General features: G+C 57.1%; 2 protein-coding genes across 9 annotated transcripts in view; one reads left to right on the top strand and one right to left on the bottom strand.

Moving 5' to 3' along the window:
- Nucleotides 1–5,373: 5,373 nt before the first annotated feature.
- C25H8orf90 (chromosome 25 C8orf90 homolog) lies at nucleotides 5,374–10,102 on the bottom strand. The gene is made up of 2 exons (XM_072949402.1): nucleotides 10,011–10,102; nucleotides 5,374–5,917 (listed from the first exon to the last, which is right to left on the bottom strand). The coding sequence occupies exons 1-2, from the start codon at nucleotides 10,075–10,077 to the stop codon at nucleotides 5,427–5,429; spliced, it is 558 nt and encodes a 185-aa protein (XP_072805503.1). The 5' UTR covers nucleotides 10,078–10,102; the 3' UTR covers nucleotides 5,374–5,426.
- Nucleotides 10,103–17,330: 7,228 nt separating this feature from the next.
- LOC102542810 (maestro heat-like repeat family member 5) overlaps nucleotides 17,331–21,995 on the top strand; it is a 62,461-nt gene continuing 57,796 nt past the window's right edge. For 7 of the 8 annotated variants that reach the window (XM_072949818.1, XM_072949822.1, XM_072949821.1 and 4 more), the window contains exon 1: nucleotides 17,331–17,482. In XM_072949818.1, coding sequence (XP_072805919.1) covers nucleotides 17,403–17,482 — 80 coding nt within the window. In that variant the 5' untranslated portion in view covers nucleotides 17,331–17,402. The remainder of the gene's footprint in view (nucleotides 17,483–21,995) is intronic. The other variant, XM_072949820.1, reaches the window with a different exon arrangement.

Raw genomic sequence — 21,995 nt, 5'->3', positions numbered from 1 at the left:
TGTCGGGTCCCAGAGCAGAGAGCCTCTCTGAAATGCAGCAAGTGTTCAGTGACTCCTATGAAAGAAGTAGAAGGCGGGACGGGGGAAGGCAAGCCCTGTAGAAGGAAGGGGAAGGGGGCCCCCCAGAACCTGCTTCCATGACACTGGCTCACAGCCTCCTCCATCTCATGACACAGATAAGGAAACTGAGGCACAGAGAAAGGAAGCAACTCAACCAAAGGTACACTTCCACGTCTGTAGAACTAGGAAGAAACCCAAGTCTGTGGCAGGGCCAGCCGCTCCAGTGGGCAGCCTGGGCAGTCACACACGGGCCCCCGAGCCGGTTTAACACTCTGCTGACACCATCCTGCAATTCTTACTAGTTTTGAACATGGGCTCCTCGCATCATTTTGCACCGGGCCTGTGCACTCTGCAGCTGGTTCTGCCTGCGGCAGCCTGTATCACTCAGGAGAGGCTAGATTATGCTGCAGGAGGAACCAGCCCAAAGTCTCAAGGGCTTGCCCTGGCAGGAAGTGCTCTGGTCCAGGAGCAACGGATGTCATGATGACCACGACTCGCTGGCCAGCACTAATCACCAACCCCACCCAACCACAACGGGCCAGGAGAGCAGCCTCCACCCGGGGAAGTGCAAGAGGCAGAAACAGGGCACATGTGGTGAACTACGCTAGTGACTGCACAGGGCCACTCTGGCCGCTCTGGCCATCCAGCGGCCCCATTCCTGAGCCAGAGCCAGGGTGGAGGCCCTGAACTTGGCCTTGAGCTCTTCATCCAGGCAGCTGACACCAGCCTCACCCGGCCCCACCCTCATTGTCATTCCAAGCTGAACCTGGGCTGTATCTTAGGGGGAGGAACGCAAAGTGGTCCTCGCAGCAACTCAATCCTCCATCAGAAATTCTAACACAATCAAACTGGGGAGCCGGTCAACATCATAACACAGTAATTAGCAACAACTTTCAACTCTTGGTTTCCTTTGAAGATTGTAATTGCAATTAATTAAACATCCTCGCTGCTCCTCAGAGTCTGTTCCCGAGGAACCAGGAGCAGAGCGGGGGGGCGGGGGGGGGGGACCTGGCCGCTGTTCCCAGCAGCCTAAGGATCAAACAGGAGCCTTCCCCTATGAATATGGAAGGGCATGAAGTCTCCGTCTCCTGGGAACGCGGTATTGGCTGGGAGGTAGAGGGAAACCAGCCTGGGGTTCTGAGCCAACACCCTGACTTCTGCCCTCCCCCCGGGGATCCCCAAACCCCTCTGCTCAGCAAGACTATATCGTCAGGTTACATCTGCATATTCAGGGCCGCCACTGCTGCCGAGCAGGGTTCCAGGGGCAGGGATCCCCAGTGAATGCTGACAGGTCACAGCCCTGCCCCACGTGCTGCTGCCCCGTGACGTCAGTCACCTGGCAGGCTGCTCACGCCCCTGAGCACAGGGCGTGGAGAAAGGTGTGCTGAGGCCAAGCAGCAAGCAGCCCAGGCTCCAGGCAGAGAAGCAGGAGCCGGGACAGAGGAGGGTGGCCACCCTGGGTTAAGACGCCGGGACGTGCACCAGCTGCCGGGAGAGTGGGCGGTCCTGCGGAAACAGCTGCCTCTCTGCCAGGCTCCCACCGGGAGCCAGGCCGGCCCAGGGGGTGGAGCAGCAGACCCCACACCTTCCCCCAGTGGCCCGCACGGAGGCGCTGTGGCAGCTCCCACCTAAGGCTGAGGGCCCGAGCCTCTGGAAGCAGCCAGGCCAGTGGATGGAGGACCCCATGTTCTACCAGAAGTTCGCTGTCCCCCAGAGCCTGGGCTGTAGCCACTGCCCACCCCAGCCAGTACCGGGCCTGACGTCTAGCGCTTGGCCCCTGACACAACGGCCACAACATTTCAGTGCAGCCCACCGGGCTTGGCTCTGAGAAGATGGCCAAATCTTCAGCAAGTCAGTGGGAGGAAGGAGGGGGTGAAAGCTTGCTGCTTTTGTGACTTTTAAAAGAAGGTGCTTCCCTCCAATTTCCAAAAATAATTGGAAGCATCGTTCTTAAAATTCTAACCCCTGAGCAGCCCCAGAGAAGTTAACAAAATCAGACGGGAGAGGCACGCTGCCCCAGAGAGGTCAGGCCTGAAGAATATTAGAGCAGTGGGGCAGTGTGTTCTAAGCATCCCAGCAGTCAGAGCAAAAAGGGCAAGAAGAGGTCCCTGGCTCTCTCCATGATGAAGGGCAGGTGAGGGCCCTGGCCCTTCCCACGATGGAGGGCAGGTGAGGGCCCTGGCTCTCTCCACGATGGAGGGCAGGTGAGGGCCCTGGCTCTCCCCGTGATGGAGGGCAGCAGGGGAGCCTGAATGCCAGGAGGGCCTGCCCAGACACTCATCCAAGGGGCAGCGAGCAGATGTCCTAATGTCACCAACCCCCAACTCGTGGGCTGCTTGATGCAGGAAGTCTCGCCTCCCTGGGCTCTCAACCCCAGCACTGGCCCCGGCTCTGAGTGGGGATCAGGAGACAAGTTAGATGATGACTCTGCTTCACACGAAAGGGGACAAGCCTCGCTGTGGCCACTTCTGATGCAGCTTCTCCCAGGGAGCAGCCTAACTATCTGGAGGAGAAAAATATGTGATTTGGCAGAAAAAGTCAGCCCCAGGGCCAAACCCCAGTGCTCACACCTCCTGGCTTCGATGGACGTGGCAGTCATCTCCCCGCCATCCCCTCCATCCTCCCCAGCCTGGGTCACTGCAGTGTTCCTGGCCTTATCCGTACAGTCCAGTCAAGGCAAAGCCACCCTCTGACCACATGCCTGGGCCAATCCATACAGAGTCCTCGCTGGTTCAGGAGCAGGCATATGACCCTGCCAGACCAATGGGCCATCAGGGAGGCTTCTCAGGGCTTGAGATGGGTTCATTCTTCCATGAGAGCTCCAGGAAGCCAGCAGCCTCTCTTTTTCAGTGGCCAGGGAAACTGAAAAGGCAGGAGATGCATAAGCCATGCCACCACCATTGAGAAACTAGTCTGAGGACAGACTGGATCAAACCTTACCTGAAGCTCAGTTTCTTTCTGCACTTTTCAGTCACATAAACCATTTTTGGACTCTTTGTGGTTTAAGCCTGTTGGAGGCAGGCCTCCTATGGTTGTAACATGGAGTTCTAATAACACACTGGCTTATACCGTTGGACAAGTCCCTTCCCCTCTCTCGGCCTCAGTGTCCTCATCCGTCCACTGATCTCACGGGACTGGAGGGAGGATGAGACGATGTGGTGGATGTGAAAGGGCTCTGGGACTCTAGAGCGTTCCACGCCCATCAGGGGAGTGGCTGTTCATTGGACAGTGCGTCTCCCTTCTTGCTCACCATGCTGTGGCCTCGTAGTTCCTGCTTCCGGCCCTCTGACCCATGAGGCTTTTTTGTACTGTGCATCCTTTGTCCAGAACACCCCCCTCTGTCTGGACCACCCTCCCCCAGTGCTTACATGACTGGATCCTCACTCTTCCAATCTGAAACACCACCTCCTCCAGGAGGCCCTCGTGACCACCCTGTTTGAAATGAGGTCTGCCCCTACTCATCTTCTTCATAGCACTCACTACTATTTTACTTTTGTTTAATCGTGTCTGTCTGTTTCTTTAATAGCTTACTCATCTGGGGCCTTCCTCCCCTGGGCCAGCGCCTCCCAGATGAGCGGTGGAGAAGGGCTGCTTTCCCTTGCCCACCTGTCACGGACCAACACTCTCATAAACCACGTTAAAAATGTGTTTCTAGAAAAATTTTGACTTAAAAGAACATACTAAATATGAACCCCAAATTCTTATGATTACACTTTATAGTCATAAAACTACTCTGTCAACTTGTAAAATGTCATACACAGTTACTCCCATTGCTGCTGTTCTCCGGCGAGGTGCAAGCTTGGGCCCCCACAGGGCGAGGGGAGAAGTGACGAAGAGCCGGCTTCCCTACCCGTGGGGCGGGACGGCTTGCTGCGTGCCCGAGGCCGTCTCCCGGGGTCGCAGAGGGAACTCCCGTCGCCCACGGGGCTAACTTGCACTGCATCACGCCCCTCACTGACTTCCTTCCCTCTCCGTCTCACTTCCTCAGCCCCCTACCTGTGTCTTCAACTGTCTCCTCCCACATAAACTGCCTGCACTCACATCCGTGCTCAGGGACTGCTTTTGTGGAAACGCAAGCAACTGATACGCAGCATAAGCTGCGTAATCCCAGTGTCGTTACTGCCATTACGCCGCCGGGAGCCGCCGCAGCCACCGGGCATCTCTGCAAACCTGGAGAGACAAGTCCGCAGGTGGAAGGGAGCCTGGAGCAGGGCTGGGGGTCTTATGGAACTTCTGGCGGAGGGGGGGCGTTGGGGAGCCCTTGTCCAGAGTCTGAACCCCTCTCCTCTGGAGCTGAGCATTTCCTGCCACTGGTTCTCCAGAAAACCAAGCAAGACTCTGGAGAAACCATTCCTGCCCACAATCAGGAAGCTATAAATAACTCGTGGATTAGAAGAAAGGGGGGGTAAAGCTCTAATTCCATCTGCACTCGCATGAGAATGCACCCTCCCAGCCGGCCTGTCTCCCTGCACACCTGGGATCCAAACCCCCAACAAGAGGAAACCTGGGCCTTTGGCCTGTAGGTCAGAGAAGGAAGCCGCCGGGGTCATGCCTGCAGTGGCTCTGTGGCTGCTGCACCCACAGCGGACAGGCCTCTGCCAGGGCTTGACACCTGCAGAGGGAGGCACACTCAGGATGCAGGCCAGGCCACCAATGGCTGTTCTGTCTCATCCCCATACGGGTGGGGCGGACGGGGCCGGAGTCACCTCCTTCTCAGCAGAGCCAGCTCAGCAGGGCAGCAGGGGAGCAGGGGGTCTGGGGACTGCGCTGTGTGGTGTCCCTGCCCTGGCATCCCTTCCCCTGTCACATCCTCTCCCCCACGCACCCTGTACTCGCGACTCCTGTCGTCCCTTCCCCTCTGCTCTGCTTCCAGCTGCCCTTCCCTGTGCCTCTCCGTTTGCCCCCTACCCGCATCCTGATTCCCCCCTGCCCTGGAAAATGGGACCTTGGAGTCAGACACATCAGAACCAAATCCCAGCTGTTCCCGGAGGAGCTGGGACCCCGGGTCCTGACCTGCCTTCCAGATGGGGATACTAATGCCCACCACAGGGTTGTGGCCGGCCCTGGCGGGCAGGCGCTGTGATGGGAGGCCAGTCCCCAGGGTGGCTATCCCCGGTCCTCTCCCTCCCACGGCTGCTCGGCCTGGCCAGTCCACGCCGGCTCCCATTCAGACCTCACTCCTCCTTTCTCTATCCGCTTGCAACTAGGCAGATCTCCCGCACCACCGCTGACCAGGCCTAGCCTCCAGTGTGGCGCCAGGGGTCCGGCTGGCACCAGATGCCCTTCCAGCTGTGTCCAGCAAAGAGCCTCGGGGCAGGAGAAGCAGAAGCACTCTTTATTCACTTTGTCGAGGATCGAGGATCGGGCTAGCCCAGCCTGGGGGCGCCCCCGCCTGGGGACGCGGCCTCGGAGCCCCCGGGCTCCGGGAAGGCCTTGCTGGGGGCGGGCGCAGGCGCGAGCAGCACCAGGCCGGGCCGGGGCCCGGCGCCCGCGTGCGCGTAGCTCAGCGCCAGCTGCTCCAGGCGCCGCTTGCGCCCTGCTGCCTGCGCGGTGTCGTGCAGCGGCCGCAGCAGCGCGGGGGGTGGCGCGCCCGGGCCCCGCAGCAGGAAGTCGAAGCCCGCGCGGTCGTGCGGGTCGTAGAAGAGCGGCCCGCGGGCAGGGTCGGGCCCCGGCGGCCAGGCGAACGGGAAGGGCAGCGTAAAGTCCTCGGTGAGCACGCGGATGGCGAAGTCGTCCTCCTTGCCCAGCGCGCGGTAGGCGCGCCCGATGCCACGGAAGTGTGCCTCCCAGAGCTGCGCATCCCCGCCATAGATGTCCAGGAACGGGGGCTCCGGGGGCGCGGCGGGACCTGCGGGAACTGGTCCCAAAACAACGGGGGATCAGCGACCACCTGCAACCGGCGGGGCAGCCAGGAGAGGGACCCGAGAACCTGCCAGCCGGCTGAGCCATGAAAGCAGGCGGAAGGAGGCCATGTGGAGGCTGAGAGGGGAGGAGGCTCATCCCTGAGGAGACAGCACCAACTGGGAGGTGCAGAAAGGCCCTGAAGGCTGTGAAAGAGTGTGGCCGATTAATACTATTGGGGCAGAAAGTTCCAGATGGGGAGGACTCAGGATAGCTTGGCAGGACCATGCAGGGCCTGCAGTGGATCTGGCCTCATCCCTTCAGTGGACTGGGGGCAGGGGTGACGTGCTGGCTCTCAGCTGAAAGTTGCTCCTGCGTCATGCAGAGAACTGACTGTGGGGGCCCAACCCGGAGGTCAGGTCAGATCCAGGTAAGGATGATGTAAGAATGAAGGAAGGACGAGGACAGGAGGAGCTCTCAGCAGGGTGGACACTGAGGGGCCAGATGCCAGGCCTTGGAGATGGAGCTGGGGATGAGCCAAGGGGGAGGAGCCTAGCCAGGGCACAGTGACTCTGGGACCAGCTTCACGGGAAGAGGAGGGGGATGTCAGGCTGGAAGCTGGGCTGGTTCTGTGTCTATCGGATGCCCTTCCCCTACCCCCTCCCCTACCCCCTTGGAGCACATCCCAGGAGAAATGGGTATCACTCTAGATCTCTGGCTCACCTGTGGATTCCCAGGAGGCAGGGCATCTGGTGGAATTCAGGGGCCTGCTCTCAGAGAATCGTGTATCTGTAGACACAGCTCTGTGCCCCTAGTTTGGGGTCCCTGCGCCCTTGAAGCCCATCCATGGCCCCAGGCCACTGCTCCATGCCCACACCCTATCTGGGCTGCCAAGTCCAGCTCTGGGCCCCTCATTCAGGAGAGAGACCCTTTCTTTCCTTCCTTCCTTCCTTCCTTCCTTCCTTCCTTCCTTCCTTCCTTCTTTCCACAAACGTGCTTAGGTCTGGGGGCACTGAAGTGAGCACAGCCCAGGAAGGCATGTAGACAAGCCTCAGGGAACACAGGACAGACTGGGCAGCTCCCTGGGGACAGGCAGGATGGGGGCCATGCTTGGACACAAGGCTCTGACCGTGAATTCCCCTCCTCCCAGCACTCCCACACGGGGGTGAAACACTCAGGCCATTTTAATGGTGAGGAGACAGACGCAGAGAAGCCACACACTGAAGCTGACTCGGGCTCCACTGTGCCACACCCTCCTGATTCTCCTCCTTTCACACAGGTACCCGTGGGGCATCTACTGTGTGCCAGGCTCCACCAGAGCTGTGAACAACACACACTCAGCTTCTCCTCTGGGCCAGGGCCAGGAGCCAGCAGACCTGGGCTGAGGATCCTACCTTCCACCTGGGAGAGCCTGGGTCAGTCTTTTAACTTCCCAGCACCTCAGTTTTCCCTTTTCAAAAAAATGGGAACAATCAACCCTGTCCTCACAGATGAGAAGGCAGTGACGATATTCTTTGTCACTGGAAAATGTTCTCCTAGCTCAGCCCGACAGACAACACCAAAGCAGCTGCTTCCAGAGCCACTGACACAGGTGGGAGAGGCTGTGGACCAGCTCTGAGTGGGGTGTGAGGCCAGAGAGACCAGCTTGGGGCCTGCTGCACTCAGCACCATGGACAGGTCCAAGGCAGCCCTGTAGGAGCCTCAGATTCTGGTGGGGAGAAGGGCAGTGCCTCCAACCTAGACAGACCATCCACCCCATCTAGCAGGACACCTCCTCCCTGAAGGCCTCCAGGGTCAGTGGCTGGAGGTACAGGTCTACCTGGTGTCCAAGCCACTGGCCTGGTCTCATACTCAGTACGAGCAAGTGGACAGGCAGTTGGGATGGGCTGTGGGGTGCTACTGTGAGTCGGGGGTGAGAGAAAGCTGTGAAGCGGGGGGCTGTAAATGGGACCCTAGGGGAGGAGAGGGCCCCAGGGCACAGGAGGAGTGACACCCTCTGACTTGCATTTAACCAGGTGAGTCTAGTGGTTGAGTTGCAGACAGGTGAGAGGGGTAAGGGCAGCATTATGGAGATCATGAAGCAGCCAGGCTAGTGATCCAGGGGAGAGGGACTGGGGCTCGGCCAGGGTGACGGTGAGAAATACTCAGTTTCTGAATGTATCTTGAGGGTAGAACCCACAGGATCTACATGTTGGAGGGGCTGGTAGGGGTGGGAGGTGGAGAAAAGGAAAGACACCGAAGTTTTGGCCACAGCGACTGGAGGAAAGGAGTTCCCATTTACTGAGAGAGGACTATTGGGGTGGGGAGTCAAGAGTCTAATTTTGGATAGGTGATGCCTTCAGATAGGCAGGGGAAGAGGTGCAGAGGACAGTTGGCGAGGAGTCTGGAGTTGGGTCGGCGGCTCCAGGCTGGAGATAGACCCCTGGGAGATGGTATTTAAAGCCACAGAACCAGAGAAGATCACCAAGGGCATAGGATAGAAAGAACAGAGGCTTGAGAAGCCAGCCTGGGGCCCCCGACCCTCACCAGGCCAGAGGGAGGAGAGGGAGCCAGCAGTGGTGCAGGAGGAGACCCTGGGGTGTGAGGGTTCTGGGAGCCAAGCAAGGAGGAGGGAAGATCCTGAGCCCTGAGCTGTCAACAGATCCCGTCAAATGAGGCCTGAGAACTGACCACAGGTTTAGCAGCATGGAGGTCATCGGTGACTCCAAGCAGAGCTGCCATAACGAAGTTCTGGAAATGAGGGGCCGTGTCCAGTGGGCTCAAGAGCAGGTGGGAGGGAAGGATTGGGAGGCAGCAAGTATCAATCACCTTTTCTAGGAGTTCTGCTGTAAGCAGGGAGCAGAGAAATAGGGCGGTGGTGAAAGAGGAGTGGGGTCAGGAGACAGAAAAAATAACTGCATGCTTTGTGTTGATGGGAAAGATCTCATAAAGAGAGAAGATGTCAGGATACAGGAGAGGAGGGTGGAGAGGTGCTGGGGTGATGGCCAAGCAGGAGGCCAGGATGGGATAAGCAGAGACCTGGCCTTGTCTGGGAGCAGAGATTGTGCACAAGAGCCGGCGGGGGAGCACAGAGCCTGTGGCAAAGGTGCAGGTGGCCCATGGTACCCAGAAGCTGTGGGAGTCTTCTGTCTCCAGGAAAAAAGGGAGCAAGGCCAGCAGCTGAGTGTGAGGAGGGGGAGGAGGGGAGGGGGCTTGGGGAGGGAAGGTGCAAGGCTGTTGCTAGGAGAGAGGCGTGACTGCATGGGAGGAAGGATGCAGGGACCCGCATCATGTCACAGAGCCCCCCTGCAGCTCGCAGTTAGGAATTTAAAGAGCATTAGTGTCGCTGAGTTTATCCCCAGCTCCACTCAGCTGTATGGGTGCGGGTGAGGAGTAGGCGGGGAGCGGAGGGGTTGCCAGGCTGGTACAATCAAACAAGAGGTGCCCAGGGAAGGAGGGTGTGAGGGTGTGAGGATCAGGGCAGAGCTGGATGAGCAGGGAAGGCAGGAGGGAAGCTGGACAGGCAGGAGGAGGTGGGGAATATGCTAGAAACAGTGGACCTCAGTTCTGCCCACGGAGTACTGGAGTCACTCCAGATGGGGGTCGTGGGGGTGCAGTCTCGGTGCTGAGAAGGTCAAGGGCAGGACCAGGGCGTGGATGGCTGGATGGGGGACATGTTTCTTGGAAAGGAGTCTGGGGGACTGAGGGGCGAGGGAGAGGGAAGAAAGCACCGATGTGATGACAGCAGAGATGGAGGGGGGTCAGTGGCCACAGCACAAAATTTAAGAAGTAAGGAAGAGGGACCTCTGGTAGGGGTGGATGATTGCCCCTCCCCAGTGTGGGTAGTGGGTGTGTCCTTCTGAGGACCTGGGACCCAGCGCTGGGGTTTTAGGGAGGTGGTGGGGGAGGGGGTCCAGAGAATGATCTGGAAGGGGCCCTGAGGAGTGAGGAGGACCCTGGCCAACCTCCAGGCTCAGGGGTCCAAAGGCTGCAGAACAGCAGGAAGAAGAACTGTAGGGGCAGAGGTCGACGCCCCACCCCCAGCATGGCTGTCTCTCTCCCGCATCCTCAGAGCCGCAGATGCCTCGGGCACCCTTCTCCCCCATCCCTTACCCCACCATGTGCCTCACCTGACGTGGTTACCGGACCAGGGGGCAGACCTGCCGGGCTGGGGTCCTTGGAACAGGGGGAAGCCATGTCAGCAGGCTGGGTCAGGCCTGTTTACCCAGCTGCCCTGGAAACTGAGGGTGGGGGCCTTCTAGGGAGGAGAGAACCTTGCATTTAAAGGGGCCCCACCCGGAAGTGGGTTAGGGCTGGGTGGGGGAAGGTCAGCAGGCACAGGGACCCCTCTGCGTTCCTCAAGCTGTCGGGAGTGGGGACCACACCATCCCCTCCCGTTCACCTCCCTGGGTGGGCCCGCAGCACAGGCTCTCCTGCCCCCAAGAAGGCAGAGGTGCTCCCAGGCACGAGCCCCAGCCCCCAGCACCTGGGGAACTGCCTCCAGCCGAGAAGCCAGGGTCCTGAGTGCCACTGGGGTCTTGAGAAGCAGCACCCACACAGGGCTAATGCCCTGCCCCGCGCTCGCTGCCTCCCACCCGCCAGCACTTCCGGAGCCCCTGCCCCGGCAAGCCCTGAGCTGGGAGCACGGCCAGCCCTCGGGCCTCAGAGGCAGCCGTGGGCGCGTGATGCCTGTATCTCACATGACCTGGTGTGCTTTCCATGGTCCCGTGCCCCAGCCACATGGGCCACCAGCTCTCGGGGCAGACGTCAGAGCCAGCTTAGCTCAGCCTGGCGAGCCCCAGGTGGCAGCTCGTTATCCGTGCGGTGGGGCTGAACCCTGTTACTGACGTGCTCCTTCTACAGGCCGTCACAGCACTGTGGATGGGCCAGGCCCATTAGTGGTTGCTCAGCCACGTGCAGTAGGTGGCACCTCAGCTGCGGTAACAGAGCCCTCAGTACAGCAGCTTCAGCAAGGTGGAGCCTTGGTCTCCCTCCTGCAGCTGGCCAGCTCCCTAGACTGGCCCAGGGCCCAGGCTCCTTCTGGCTGTAGCTCCGCCCCCAAGGGTGTGGTGGCACCCGCTGAAGCCCCCATCGCATCCCTTCCCAGGAGGAGAGGGGCAGGGGCAGCCACGGCCAGCAGTTTCCTTTACAAACAGGAGGGGAAGCTGTACACTTCACTTCTCAAATGCCAGGGTGGGTATTAAGTCACGTGGTCACTCTTGGCTGCAAGGGAGGCTGGGGAATGCAGTCCACACCTGGGTGGCCAGGTGCTCACCATTTAGAGGGACGGCTTCCAGCCACCACCATAATGAAGACAGATCCAGTATGCGTCCGTTTGGGCCCCCCCGAAGCACCTTGCACTGTTTTCTAGGGCTGCTCTGCTGTAAGGAATCACCACGCACTTGGTGGTTTAAAACAGCATCACTGGGATGCAGTCAGGATGCCAGTGGGGGCTGTGCTCCCCCAAAGGCTCCTGGGAGAATCTGTTCCTCCGTCTCCCTGCTTCTGGTGGCTGCCGGCATCCCTTGGCATCCCCACCTCTATGGTCACATGGCCTTCTCCTCTTCTGTCTGTGTCCTCATCCCTCTGCCGCCCTCCGGAAGGATGCGTGGGACTACACTTGGGGAGCACCCAGATAATCCGGGGTAATCTCCCATCTGAAGATCCTTACCTTAATCACAGCCATAAAGCTCTTTTTTGCCATGTAGAGTAACAACAGGTTCCCGGGACTGGAGCATGTGCACCTTTGGGAGGCTGCTCTTCAGCCTGGCCCCAGGCCCTCAGGCAATGATACGAGGACCAGAGGCCATGTGGGAACTGACCCCAGGGCACACCGCAGGGATGGAAGGAAGCCAGTGATTAAGTGTGTTACTGCGTAAGTGGTTCTCTCTGGGAGCTACTGGGGCTCAGTCCCACTGGGCCATCCTGCCTGAGAGGTGAGGGGCCAAGCTATTCACCCACCCACCCCACCAGTCATGGGTTAAGGAGAGTTGATTCCCTGGCACCTCCGGCCAGTGGCCAGAGAGCCCCTCAAAGAAACACGGGGGCCGGCACTGAACTAGAGAAATAGAAAGAGCCCAGGTGATGTGAGGTGAGGGGCTCGGGGACTTATGTTGTCTGCTCCCCAGCCCCCCTCCACGGCAAGGCACTTGCAGCCTAGCTGGAAAAATAGATAAAAGACAGGTTAATACAGTTGATAAAAGAAACACCAATTGTGCTGAGGATGTGGGAGGACACTGTCAGGGAACCGTGAGAGTGGCAGAGACCGGGAGACACCAAACCCCATTCGGTGGTCAAGAGCAGCCTCCAGGAAATGGCACTGCAGCTGAGGGCAAAGACAGGATGTCACAGGGAGGGCAAGAGGGTCTGAGGACATGCATGTGCAAAGGCCCTGCGGCAGCCACAAACACCGTACCCTGAGGGAAAAGAAACAGCCCAGGAGGCCAGGTGGCCGCTGAGCAGTGAGCAGAGGGAGTGAGGGCACCAAACCACAGTGGGGAGACGAGTGGGGGCCCTTCTCCAGCCAAGAGTCAAGACCTAAACACTCCTTCCTCCTCCACCGCATCACCTCCTTTCTGCATGCTCCCCTCCTGCCTCCCCCATCAGGAGAGGGAGACACTTGTCTGCTCAAGGGGTGGGCGGGGTTCCAGAAGGATAGCAGCAGTGTGGGCACAGGCTGGGGGCGGGCACCGAGGAGGAGGGGGTGGCAGGCCTGCGCAGCCCGCACTCCCCACATAATCCCCTGTTGGCACCGCCACCGCCTCCTGGTTATTTTTAAAATCTCATTTTCAGAAAGTGGAGGAGAAAACTTCTTTCTCTGGCCTTTTTCCCCCTCTTTTTTCTGTGAAAGATTAGGAGAGGGGTATGGAGGGAGGAGGGAACCTGGAAGAGGAGGAGACATCCCTGGGCAGTGCATCTGCGTGGGGACCCAGGGACCTTTGCTGACTCAGCGCCTCCATCCCATGGGCCCCAGAGACATGAGGTGGGACCCCTCTTCAAAGGACCCCTTATCTGCTGCTTCCCCCCAGCAGGTGGTCTGTGGGTACCCACTCCATGCTGGACGACTCTGGGAGGGAGGGACCATGGGTCTTCACCTTCATGGGACACAAGGTGTATTTGGGGAATAGGGGGAGCCCCAGGGCTGGGAGGTTGGGGGAGGGGCAAGGACTGCCTGGAGCAGGGCCAGGTGCAGGGCAGGGAGGGTTCCAGCAGATAGAGGACTACATGCATGGGCCAAGCCACATGAGCCTAGGTGGGCTGGCAGGACCAGGACTGGCCCCAGGGGCTAAAGACAGCGTGACCTGTCAGGCAGGCGCTCTCACCACCACCCCACAGGAGGCTCAGAGATGGGAGAAACTCCCTGAGCCAGGGAGAGCGAGACCCATGGCCCAGAGGAAGAGAGCCAGCCGTGAAGTCCTAGAGCCCATGATTGGAATCCCAGCTCTGTTACTCAAGGCTGGGCAGGGTGTGCTCGGTGGTTTTCAGCATCGTGGGAGGGAGGATGTCAGGTGGCCCAATGGGCCACTGGGATCCTGGGGAAGATCCTCAGGAGGGAGCGCTTGCTGCCTGGTGGTACCTCCTTTCGGTACCCCAGCCACCACCACTCTGCCTCCCAGAGCTCAGAGAGTTCATGTTGAACCAACCTCGGCAGCAACAATAAATGCTATGGGATGCCAGAGAAATCAGAGGCGCCATCACAGAGGAGGTGACCTTGGCTGGGGGTCTCCAAGGGTGAATAAGAGAGTGCAAGGAGTTTCTGCTTTCCTAGCAGGGATGTGTGGGGAGGGGCTGGCACTGGTTAAAGACAGTAGGGCAGACGTGTTCAAGAGTGGTTATCGCTACAGGTGCAAGCACCACAGTGATGGGATCAAGCAGGGGGAGAGACTGGCTCAGCTCTGAGTACAGTGAGGGCAGTGAGGATTTACCACCAAGGAGCAGGATGGGGTGGGGCGTGGGGGTCAATGGATGGAAAATTACAAAGAGGAAATATCAGGGGTAGGGGATTCTAGCTAAATCAACCCACCAGGATTCTCCCTGAAAGCAGACCAGATGCTCACACCTCGCCCCGGGGAGGATAGAGAATGAATCTGATTGCATGCAGGGAGTGGGGGTTCTTGGTGAAACTGGTCTTTACAAGCAAGTGCACATTTGGGCCCCAGGAGAAATTTCTGGAGCCGGACTCAAGTCTGGTCAAGCAAGGAATCTTCGTCAACGGAGCTCCAGGAGGAAGGCACGGCACAAAGCTTCAGCGGCTGACCAGCTGCATCTGGGAAGAGGGGCGTGGAGACTGGGTCTGGGCAGTGCTCAGGGGCGGGGCGGCCGGGCCCTAGGTCAGGCAGGCGCCCTCTCCTCTGGGGAAAGTAACAGCAGCCCCTGTATGGTCCCCCGCAGGAGCTGGAGATGGAGGGAGCCCAGGACAGAGACCAGCCTGTGCAAAGGGGCTCTCCCGTAGCTGCTGCCTTCCAGTGGGTAGCGGCGTCGCGCCCCCAGGCCTGCCAGGTGCCTGGGCGGTGGTATGCCAGGGCCCTTTCCCCTGGACCTGCTGTCCAGGGCGCGGGGCTCCGGAGGGCTGCGGGGTGGGGAGAGCGCATCACTGCAGGAACTCCGCGCCGCCCTCCCCTCCGGTCCCTCTGCCTCGAGTCCTGCCTGGGCCCGCAGCGCCATCTGCCGGCAGCTCTGGGAGGCGCCGGCGGGCGCGGCCTCGGGGGCCCCTGCCTGCTCTACCCTGAGGAGGGACTGGATTCTCTGGGGAGGCGGGTGTGAGATGGTCCCGCCTCGTTCTCACCCTGGACTGAGGTTTGAGAACTGGAGTTTGAACTTGGCTCCACCACTGACTGCTGTGTGACCTCCAGCCAGTTCCTGACCCTCTCTGAGCGTCATCCCAATCCCAGAGTGGCTCCCAGTTTGCTGTGAAAAGCGGCCACCAGGCTGGGAGCCCACATCCAGCGGAGGCTGTGCCCCTGGTGCTGACGGTGCTCCCCAATTCCTGAGAGGTTCATGGTGGAAACAGATGTGCGGCGTGACCCAGCCAGGGGCCAACAACCCTGACATATCACCATTTTCAAACGTGGAGAGGGGGAGATGGATAAAGGTCAGACCCCAGGTCTCAACAGGTGTCCCTCCCTGTGTCCCTGGGGTTGATGTCAGTCCACAGAGGAGGCTCATCCACTCCCACCCTCACCCCCACCCCCATGTGATGCTCGAGTCCCCCCAACATCTGGCCTCCCTGGAGCCCTGCAGGGATGGGTACACTCCCTCTAAAGCAGCTCATTCACTGCCCAGCCAGGACTTGCTGGAAAGTTCTCCTATGGAAGCAAGTTGCAGAAAACGAGCCTCGCCATCATTCCGATACGAAGTAGTCTAGGACATTCCAGGAGCCAGAAGGCCCAAAGGGACCCACAAAGCCCCCAGAGCTCGTCCCCCTTAGGGCCCAGATTCTGTGTCCGACTTTCTGTTCCCTTCTGCCTGGAACCCTAAAGAGGGGATGTTCAGCCCTAGGGCGCTTCACCCCCAACCCCAATACCTCACTCTTGGCCCCAATTCCAAATTCCCAAGGTGGGGCGGGGAACTGGTTGGCCCACCTTGCCAGTCAGCCTGGTAGATGTCTAACAATGATTCACAAAGTTAAAAAAATTAAAAAAGGCCCTGACTTGCAGCGTTGCCCATCTCCCTCATGTAAATACCCTCACTGTGGCTGATCTCCCACCACCGCTGCGACGCCCGGCGCGCCGAACCCTGCAGAGAGGCGCAGGACCCGCCCGTGTAAGGAGGGACACACGGGTTATGAATAACCTCTAGGACGTAGGGGACAGTAACATAAAGTCAGGGGAGCAGGGAATGACAAGTGTGGGGTACTTATTACCTCTGTCTTTAATACAGTCCTTGTAACTGCAAGCTTCTGTGACTGCATTTAAACACCAGCTCTCCAAATGGCTGAGAATTTAAGCACCAGTCCCACAAGCCTGCCGGGCACCTCCGGAGCACCGCTGGCCGAGGCCACAGGCAGAGTGGCTGCAGCGGCACGGCCTTCGGAGGAGGGGCACTGCAGACGCCTGCTCTGGCAGCTTTGTGGGGTCCGGTCTCCCAGGGACCCTCCCTCAGGAATGGATGTATGACCCAGTTTTCAACAGTCCCCTTCACGGTGCTGGGAGGATGAGAGAGTGCAAACTGGGCTACGTGCAGACACCCCCCATCTCAGAGAGACCCCAGCAAACAGCTTCCCTCTGTGGCTTGGAGAAAACCCCAGCGCCCGCCCCTGCGCCTGGGGGAGGTTGAAGGCACAAGGGGCCTCGGTGAGGCGTCATCAACATGCCGTCCTGCCTACTCTCACCTCGCACCCAGCCTCGTTTCCTCCCCATCACAGGGTGGGAACCGTGCCGCCCAACTCCCTGGGATGTGGTGGAGTCAATCGCGTTCGGACCGGGAGAGGCCGCCCACCAGCCAGGCAATCAGGCTGCACTCAGCATAGGCTCGGCCCAGGCGCCTCTCAGGGAAGAGCGATTAGGTCTCACAACAAGCTGGGAAGGGGGGCAGTGTCAGCCCCTGTTTGTAAGGGGGACACAGCCTTGGAAAGGTCATCTGGCCAGCAGAACCAGAGCTGGGGTGTGAACTGGGGGTCAGCTCTAAAGCCCTCGAAGCCTCGGCAGTAGGTGGTGGTCAGGGACTGTCCACCGTCTCTGGGGCTTCCCCTGCCGTGGCCCCGGACCCACACATGGCCGTGTCCAGGACGCAGGGGTGGCCTGCACACTGTGGCTGCAAGGACTCCGGGACCCCAGGGCGGGCTGGACAGAGGGGCATGCCGCTGGCCAGAGCTGGCCAGCCCAGCAGCAGGTCCAGGCCCCGACAGTCCATGGTCCCTAGAGCCCCCTCTCTCATAGCCCTTCCAGACACGAGCCCACCCCTAGGGCCTCCAGCAGCCAAGGATGGTGACAAGGGTCCTGTGCTGGCAGTCCCAGTCTGCCTTCTGGATCCGGCTGCACCTGCAGCCATGCAACTGGACCATGGCCCAGCGTGCTGGGAGGGCGTCCAGAATCCTCGCTCTCCACGTCTTCCCTGGCACAGAGCATGCGTTAGTTATCTATTGCTTTGTAACGAACTCCGGACTTAGTGACTTAAGACCACACACTTTCACTGCCTCACAGCTGCTTGGGTCGGGCAGCCAAGCCTGGGTCAGCTGGGTCCTGTGCCTCAGGGGGTCTCACAAGGTGCAGTCAGGGGGTCGGTTGGGGCCAGCTGCCCTCTGCAGGTGTCCGGTGGGAGACAACTGGGAACCAGAGTTAAGGGGCTGGGCCCAAGGCCACACTGTGGACATAAGTACACACACACACACACACGTGCTGTGCCCAGAGCACGGTGTCTGCTTCTCCAGCACTGTCCCTGGAAAGCTGGCTTGGGTGCTGGAACCATTGTGACCTCAGGGGTGAGGTCAGGGCTGCCTGGAGTGGGGGAGGGGTGACCAGAGATAGGGCTGACCCTCCAGGCATGAGGATAGAGCTGGCTGCATCTCCAAACCACACCCCAGCATGGATGGGCAGCATTCAGAAAAGCCACACAGCCACGCCATGGCTGACAGGACTTCCTCAGCCAGGTACCAGGACCCCAGGTCAGCCCAGGGCCAGGCAGGGGCCCATGGGAGCCCAGGAGGGGACCCCCCGCTGCTGTCTCCCAGGAGAGCATCTCCCTGCAGGGCAGCCAGGGCCTGACCCCCAGGCCCTGAGCCAAGGAGGGAGGGGTCCTGGAGCCCGTAGCAGCTTAGGGAGGGCGGGATTGGGGTTGGGCTCCCCCCAGCAGGCAGCCCTTGACTTGGTGGAGAGGAGGCGGGGGGACAGTGGGGCAAGGAGGGACCCAAATTCCAATGCCGCCTTTGCCATTGCACTACCATGTGGCTGTTGACTGCTGGAGGGGACCAGAGGCATGTGAATGAGTGAACAGATGGACGGACGATGGACAGACTGCCCGCCTGCTTCCCTGAACCTCTGCTTCTTTGTCTGCAAAGTGGAGAGGACACAGCAGCTGTGTCCTTGCAGATGCAAGGAACATGCACAAAGGAAGGTTCCTCTTGGCCTTCTGTCCTGTGCCCCCAGTGTCCCAGGTAGACGCAAGGGCAGCTCCCTCTCCTGTGTCCAGCGGCAGGTCAGGTCGGAGGCTGAACGGTGGGCTCCCCCCACTGCCTCCTCAGCCCCCTAGCCTTGGGTGTGCTCCACGGGGACTCGGGCCGGCCGGCTCTCAGGGCTGTCCCTGGGGTGTTCCAAGCCGGGTTCTGGCTTATGGGCCCATCGCTGTGCTGTTTCAGAGAGAGTGGTGCGCGCCTGCCTCGGAGCGCAGTTACTCCGTCTGCACTGGTTTCTGCCCACCTGCCAGGCCTGGCTCCCCTTCTGGCGCACCTCGGATCACTTCTAAGGCGAGAAAACGCTCCCCTGCAGCTGTTTGCTAACTGTGTTCCTGTCGTTTTTCTATCTTTAAAAATACGTTCAATTTCGGTCGCCATGGGGCTAGGATGCAGACTTGGGGTGGGACACCGATCTCGGTTGAGGCTGTGACCAACACGGCCCGGCCCGAGGCCCCTCCTGGGCGCAGAGGGAGGCCAGGCTCTCCAGGAGCAGCAGGGAAGCCGCTGGCTTTCTGAGAGGCTGTGGGAAGAGGGGCCTTCCAGGAGGGGTCGAGTGTGCACTGAGCCCCAGTAGAGACCGTCCCTGGGATGCAGGCTTTGGGGTCGGACGGGTCTGAATGGGAGCTGTCCTGCAGAGGCTGTGTGTCCTGGGACAGGTCACTGAACCTCTCTGTGTCCCAATATCTCATGAGGTTGGCATGAGGACAGCGTGTCCAGGATCAACCTGGGAAGGGCTCAGGACGCTGGGTCCTGGTGTGGAGGCTGCAGGCGGCAGACCACCAGGATCCTAGTGAGCTGGGAGGGCTGGCCCAGGGCTATATGCAGAAGATCAGGGTGGGGCTGAGGCCGGCTTTGGACACATAGCTCTGCCTTTCATTCCACACACACTTGTCGAGCACCTGCTAAGTGCACCAGGCACTGTTCCAGGCGTCAGGGACACAGCTGGAAATGAGATGAAGAGCCCTGCCTCCTAGCTAACATTCCGGTGGGCGAGACAGCCAATATACAACAGACATCACAAAGTAAATTATATGTTACAAGGTGAAAAAAAGGATTTAAAAAATGGACAGGTTTAGGGGGTGGAGAGTGCAGGGTGAGGGTCAGGTTGTGATTTTTAAAGAAGTTCATCAAGAAAGAAACAATTGAGCAAAGACTTGAAGGAAGCAAAGGACTAAGCCAAGCAGCTCTCTGGAGGAAGGATGTTCCCCAGACCAAAGGAACAGCCTGTGCAAAGGTCCTGAGGTAGAGTGCGCCTGGTGCCCTGAGGAGCAGCAGGAGCTTGCTACAGCTAGGGTGGGGTAAGAAAATGCAGAAGGAAGTGAGATTGAGTTGGGGAGGCTCATTTTTGTTCATATTTCTTTTAGTCTTATTTTTTAGTTACAGTATTTCTTTTTTATTTACCTACAGTAACATTCACTCTGTTTAGCAAGTTTTGACAAACTTATACAGTCATGTATCCACTACCATAAACAAGATACGGAACAACTCCATCTCCCGCCAAATGCCCCATGCCCTGTTTGGAGGCAACCCTCCAGCCACCCCCAACCCCAGAAAGCACTGGTCTGTTTGCTATCTGTAGAGTTTCACCTTTTCAGAGTGTTGTAAAACTGGGGCAATACAGGACGTGACTTTGGGGGACTGTTTCTTTCAGGGCCCGCAATGCAGTTAAGAACCCTCCACCCGCTCAGTTGATCAGCCATTCATTTCCTGTTGCTACTGAGTACGAGCTCTGCGGCTGTAACACAGCTCGTTTCTGCGTTCCCCAGTCAGACATTCGGACTCTTTTCTGTTTGGGGCTATTCTAAAGCCACTGTAAACATACGTGTACAGATTTTTGTGTGAAGTAAGTTGTCAGTAAACACCCAGGAGTACAATAGCTGAGTCGGAAGGTGGAGGTGGGCTTAACTTTCTAAGAAAGTGACAAACTCGTCTCCACGCTGGCTGCACCATTTTGCATTCCCACCAGCAGGCAGTGACTGCAACTCAGCCACTCTGCAGCCTCCCCAGCGCTGGGCATTTTCTGGTGTCTCTCATCGTAGCCACCCTGGCAGACGTGTGCTGACATCCCACTGTGGTTTTAATTTGTTTCCCTCCTGGGAAATCATGTCGAGCCGTTTTTATGGGCTTATTTGCCATCTGCTTTCCTCTTTTAGTGGAATGTCTGCATGAATCCTTCGCCTGTATTTTGTTAGGTTGTTTGTGTTCTGTTTTGTTTTGTTTTGTGCGTTATTTGTATATTACAGGAATCGTCCTTTATCAGATGTGTGATATGCAAGTACTTCCTCCAAGTCCAGGGCTGATCTTTACACTTTTCATAGATGCCTTTCAAAAAGCAGAAGTTCTTAATTCTGATGAATTTATGCATCAATTTTTTATTTTATAGATAGTGCTTTTGGTGTCACATCCAAGAAATCTTTGTCCAGCTCAACGTCGTGAAGATTTTCTCCTATATTTTCTTCTAGAAGTTTTAGAATTTTAAGTTTTACTTTAAGGTCCATGATCTGTTTTGAGTTAATTTATGTATATAGTGAGGTGCAACCTGGGGTTTGTTTTCCCATGTGTGTCACTGCAGCGCTGTTTGTTGAACAGACTATCCTTTCTTAATTGAATTGCTTTTGCACCTTTATCAAAAATCAGTTGCCTTACATACGTGTGTCTTTTTCAGAACTCTGTTTTGTTCCATGTATTTGTATTTCTGTGCCTTCATCAGTATCACACTGTCTTTATTGCTATAGCTTTATGGTAAATCTTCATATCAATTGTGTCAGTCCCCCAGTGTTTTTGTTCTTCAGAATTGTTTGGCTATCTTCATTTCTTTACTTTTCCATATGAATTTTAGAAATGACTTATTGGTTACTATTTTTTTTAAATCCTGCTGGGATTTTGATTGGAATTACATTGAATATTTACATGAATCTAAAGAAAATAGACATCTTAACAATATTGAGTCTTCCAGTCTGTGAACATGATATGTCACTCCGCTTATTGAAGTCCCGACTTCTTTCATCAATATTTTCTACTTTACAGCATATGGACCTTGCAATTATTTGATAGATTTATACCTAAATAGCTCATGACCTTTTGTGCTCATATATGGCAGCTTTTGTGTTTTAATTCCCAGTTGTTCATTGCTAGTATATAGAAACATGACTGATTTTTGTATACTGACTTTAAATTTGCAAATTAGCTGAATTCACTTTTTTAGTTCTAGCAGGTTTTTTTTTTAGATTCTTTGGAATTTTCTATTTAGGTAATACTGCCCTCTACAAACATGATACTCCTTTCCAGTCTGTATGCTTTTAATTTATGTCCTTAGCTTTTTCTGTGGACTAAGCCCTCAGTACAATATCGAATAGGAGTGGTGAGAGCGGACGTCTTTGCCTCATTCCCAGGCATGTGGAAGACATTGTCTTTCACCATTAAGTGTGATATTAGCGGCAAGATTTTTCTACATCCTCTCTGTCAGATTAAGGAAGTTCCCTTAATTCCTGCTTTTATTGTCAATAGATGTTGAATTTTGCCAAATGCTTCTCTGCATCTATTGGGATGGGTGTATGATCTCCTTCTTTCATCTACCAACATGGTGGATTACATTTGTTGATTGATTTTCAGATGTTCAACCAGCCTCGTATTCCTCAGATAAGCCCCACTTGGGCATGATGGATGAACACCTCTGCATCTCTTGGGTTCTTATGTTAAGAAACTCTGTAATGTCTTTGAATGGTTCGGCTGTCAGGGTAATGTTCACCTTGCTGAATAAGTCTTCAGCTTTCCGGAAGACTTCTGTAGTATATAATTTCCTCCTTAAATGCTCTGTAGAGGCCAAGAGTGGAGCCTTCTGGGTCTAAAGTTTTCTTTGTGGGTAGATTTTCAACTACAAATTTGATTTTTATCATAAATATAAGGCTAATCCGGTTATTTTTTCCTTCTAGTATTTGGAAGATATAATTGACACACAGCACTGCATGAATTGAAGATGAACAGCACAACGATTTGATAGACATAT

This window comes from Vicugna pacos, chromosome 25 (assembly GCF_048564905.1).
Source record: "Vicugna pacos chromosome 25, VicPac4, whole genome shotgun sequence".
Taxonomy (NCBI): domain Eukaryota; kingdom Metazoa; phylum Chordata; class Mammalia; order Artiodactyla; family Camelidae; genus Vicugna; species Vicugna pacos.
This window is presented reverse-complemented; position numbering and strand designations above follow the sequence as displayed.

What these genes read in the sequence shown, in the direction of transcription:
- C25H8orf90 (XM_072949402.1), bottom strand. Translation starts at nt 10,077, where the DNA reads ATGGCTTCCCCCTGTTCCAAGGACCCCAGCCCGGCAGGTCTGCCCCCT. An exon ending in TGGTCCGGTAACCACGTCAG is followed by an intron (nt 5,918 to 10,010) that starts GTGAGGCACATG and finishes TTTTGGGACCAG; the next exon opens with TTCCCGCAGGTCCCGCCGCG.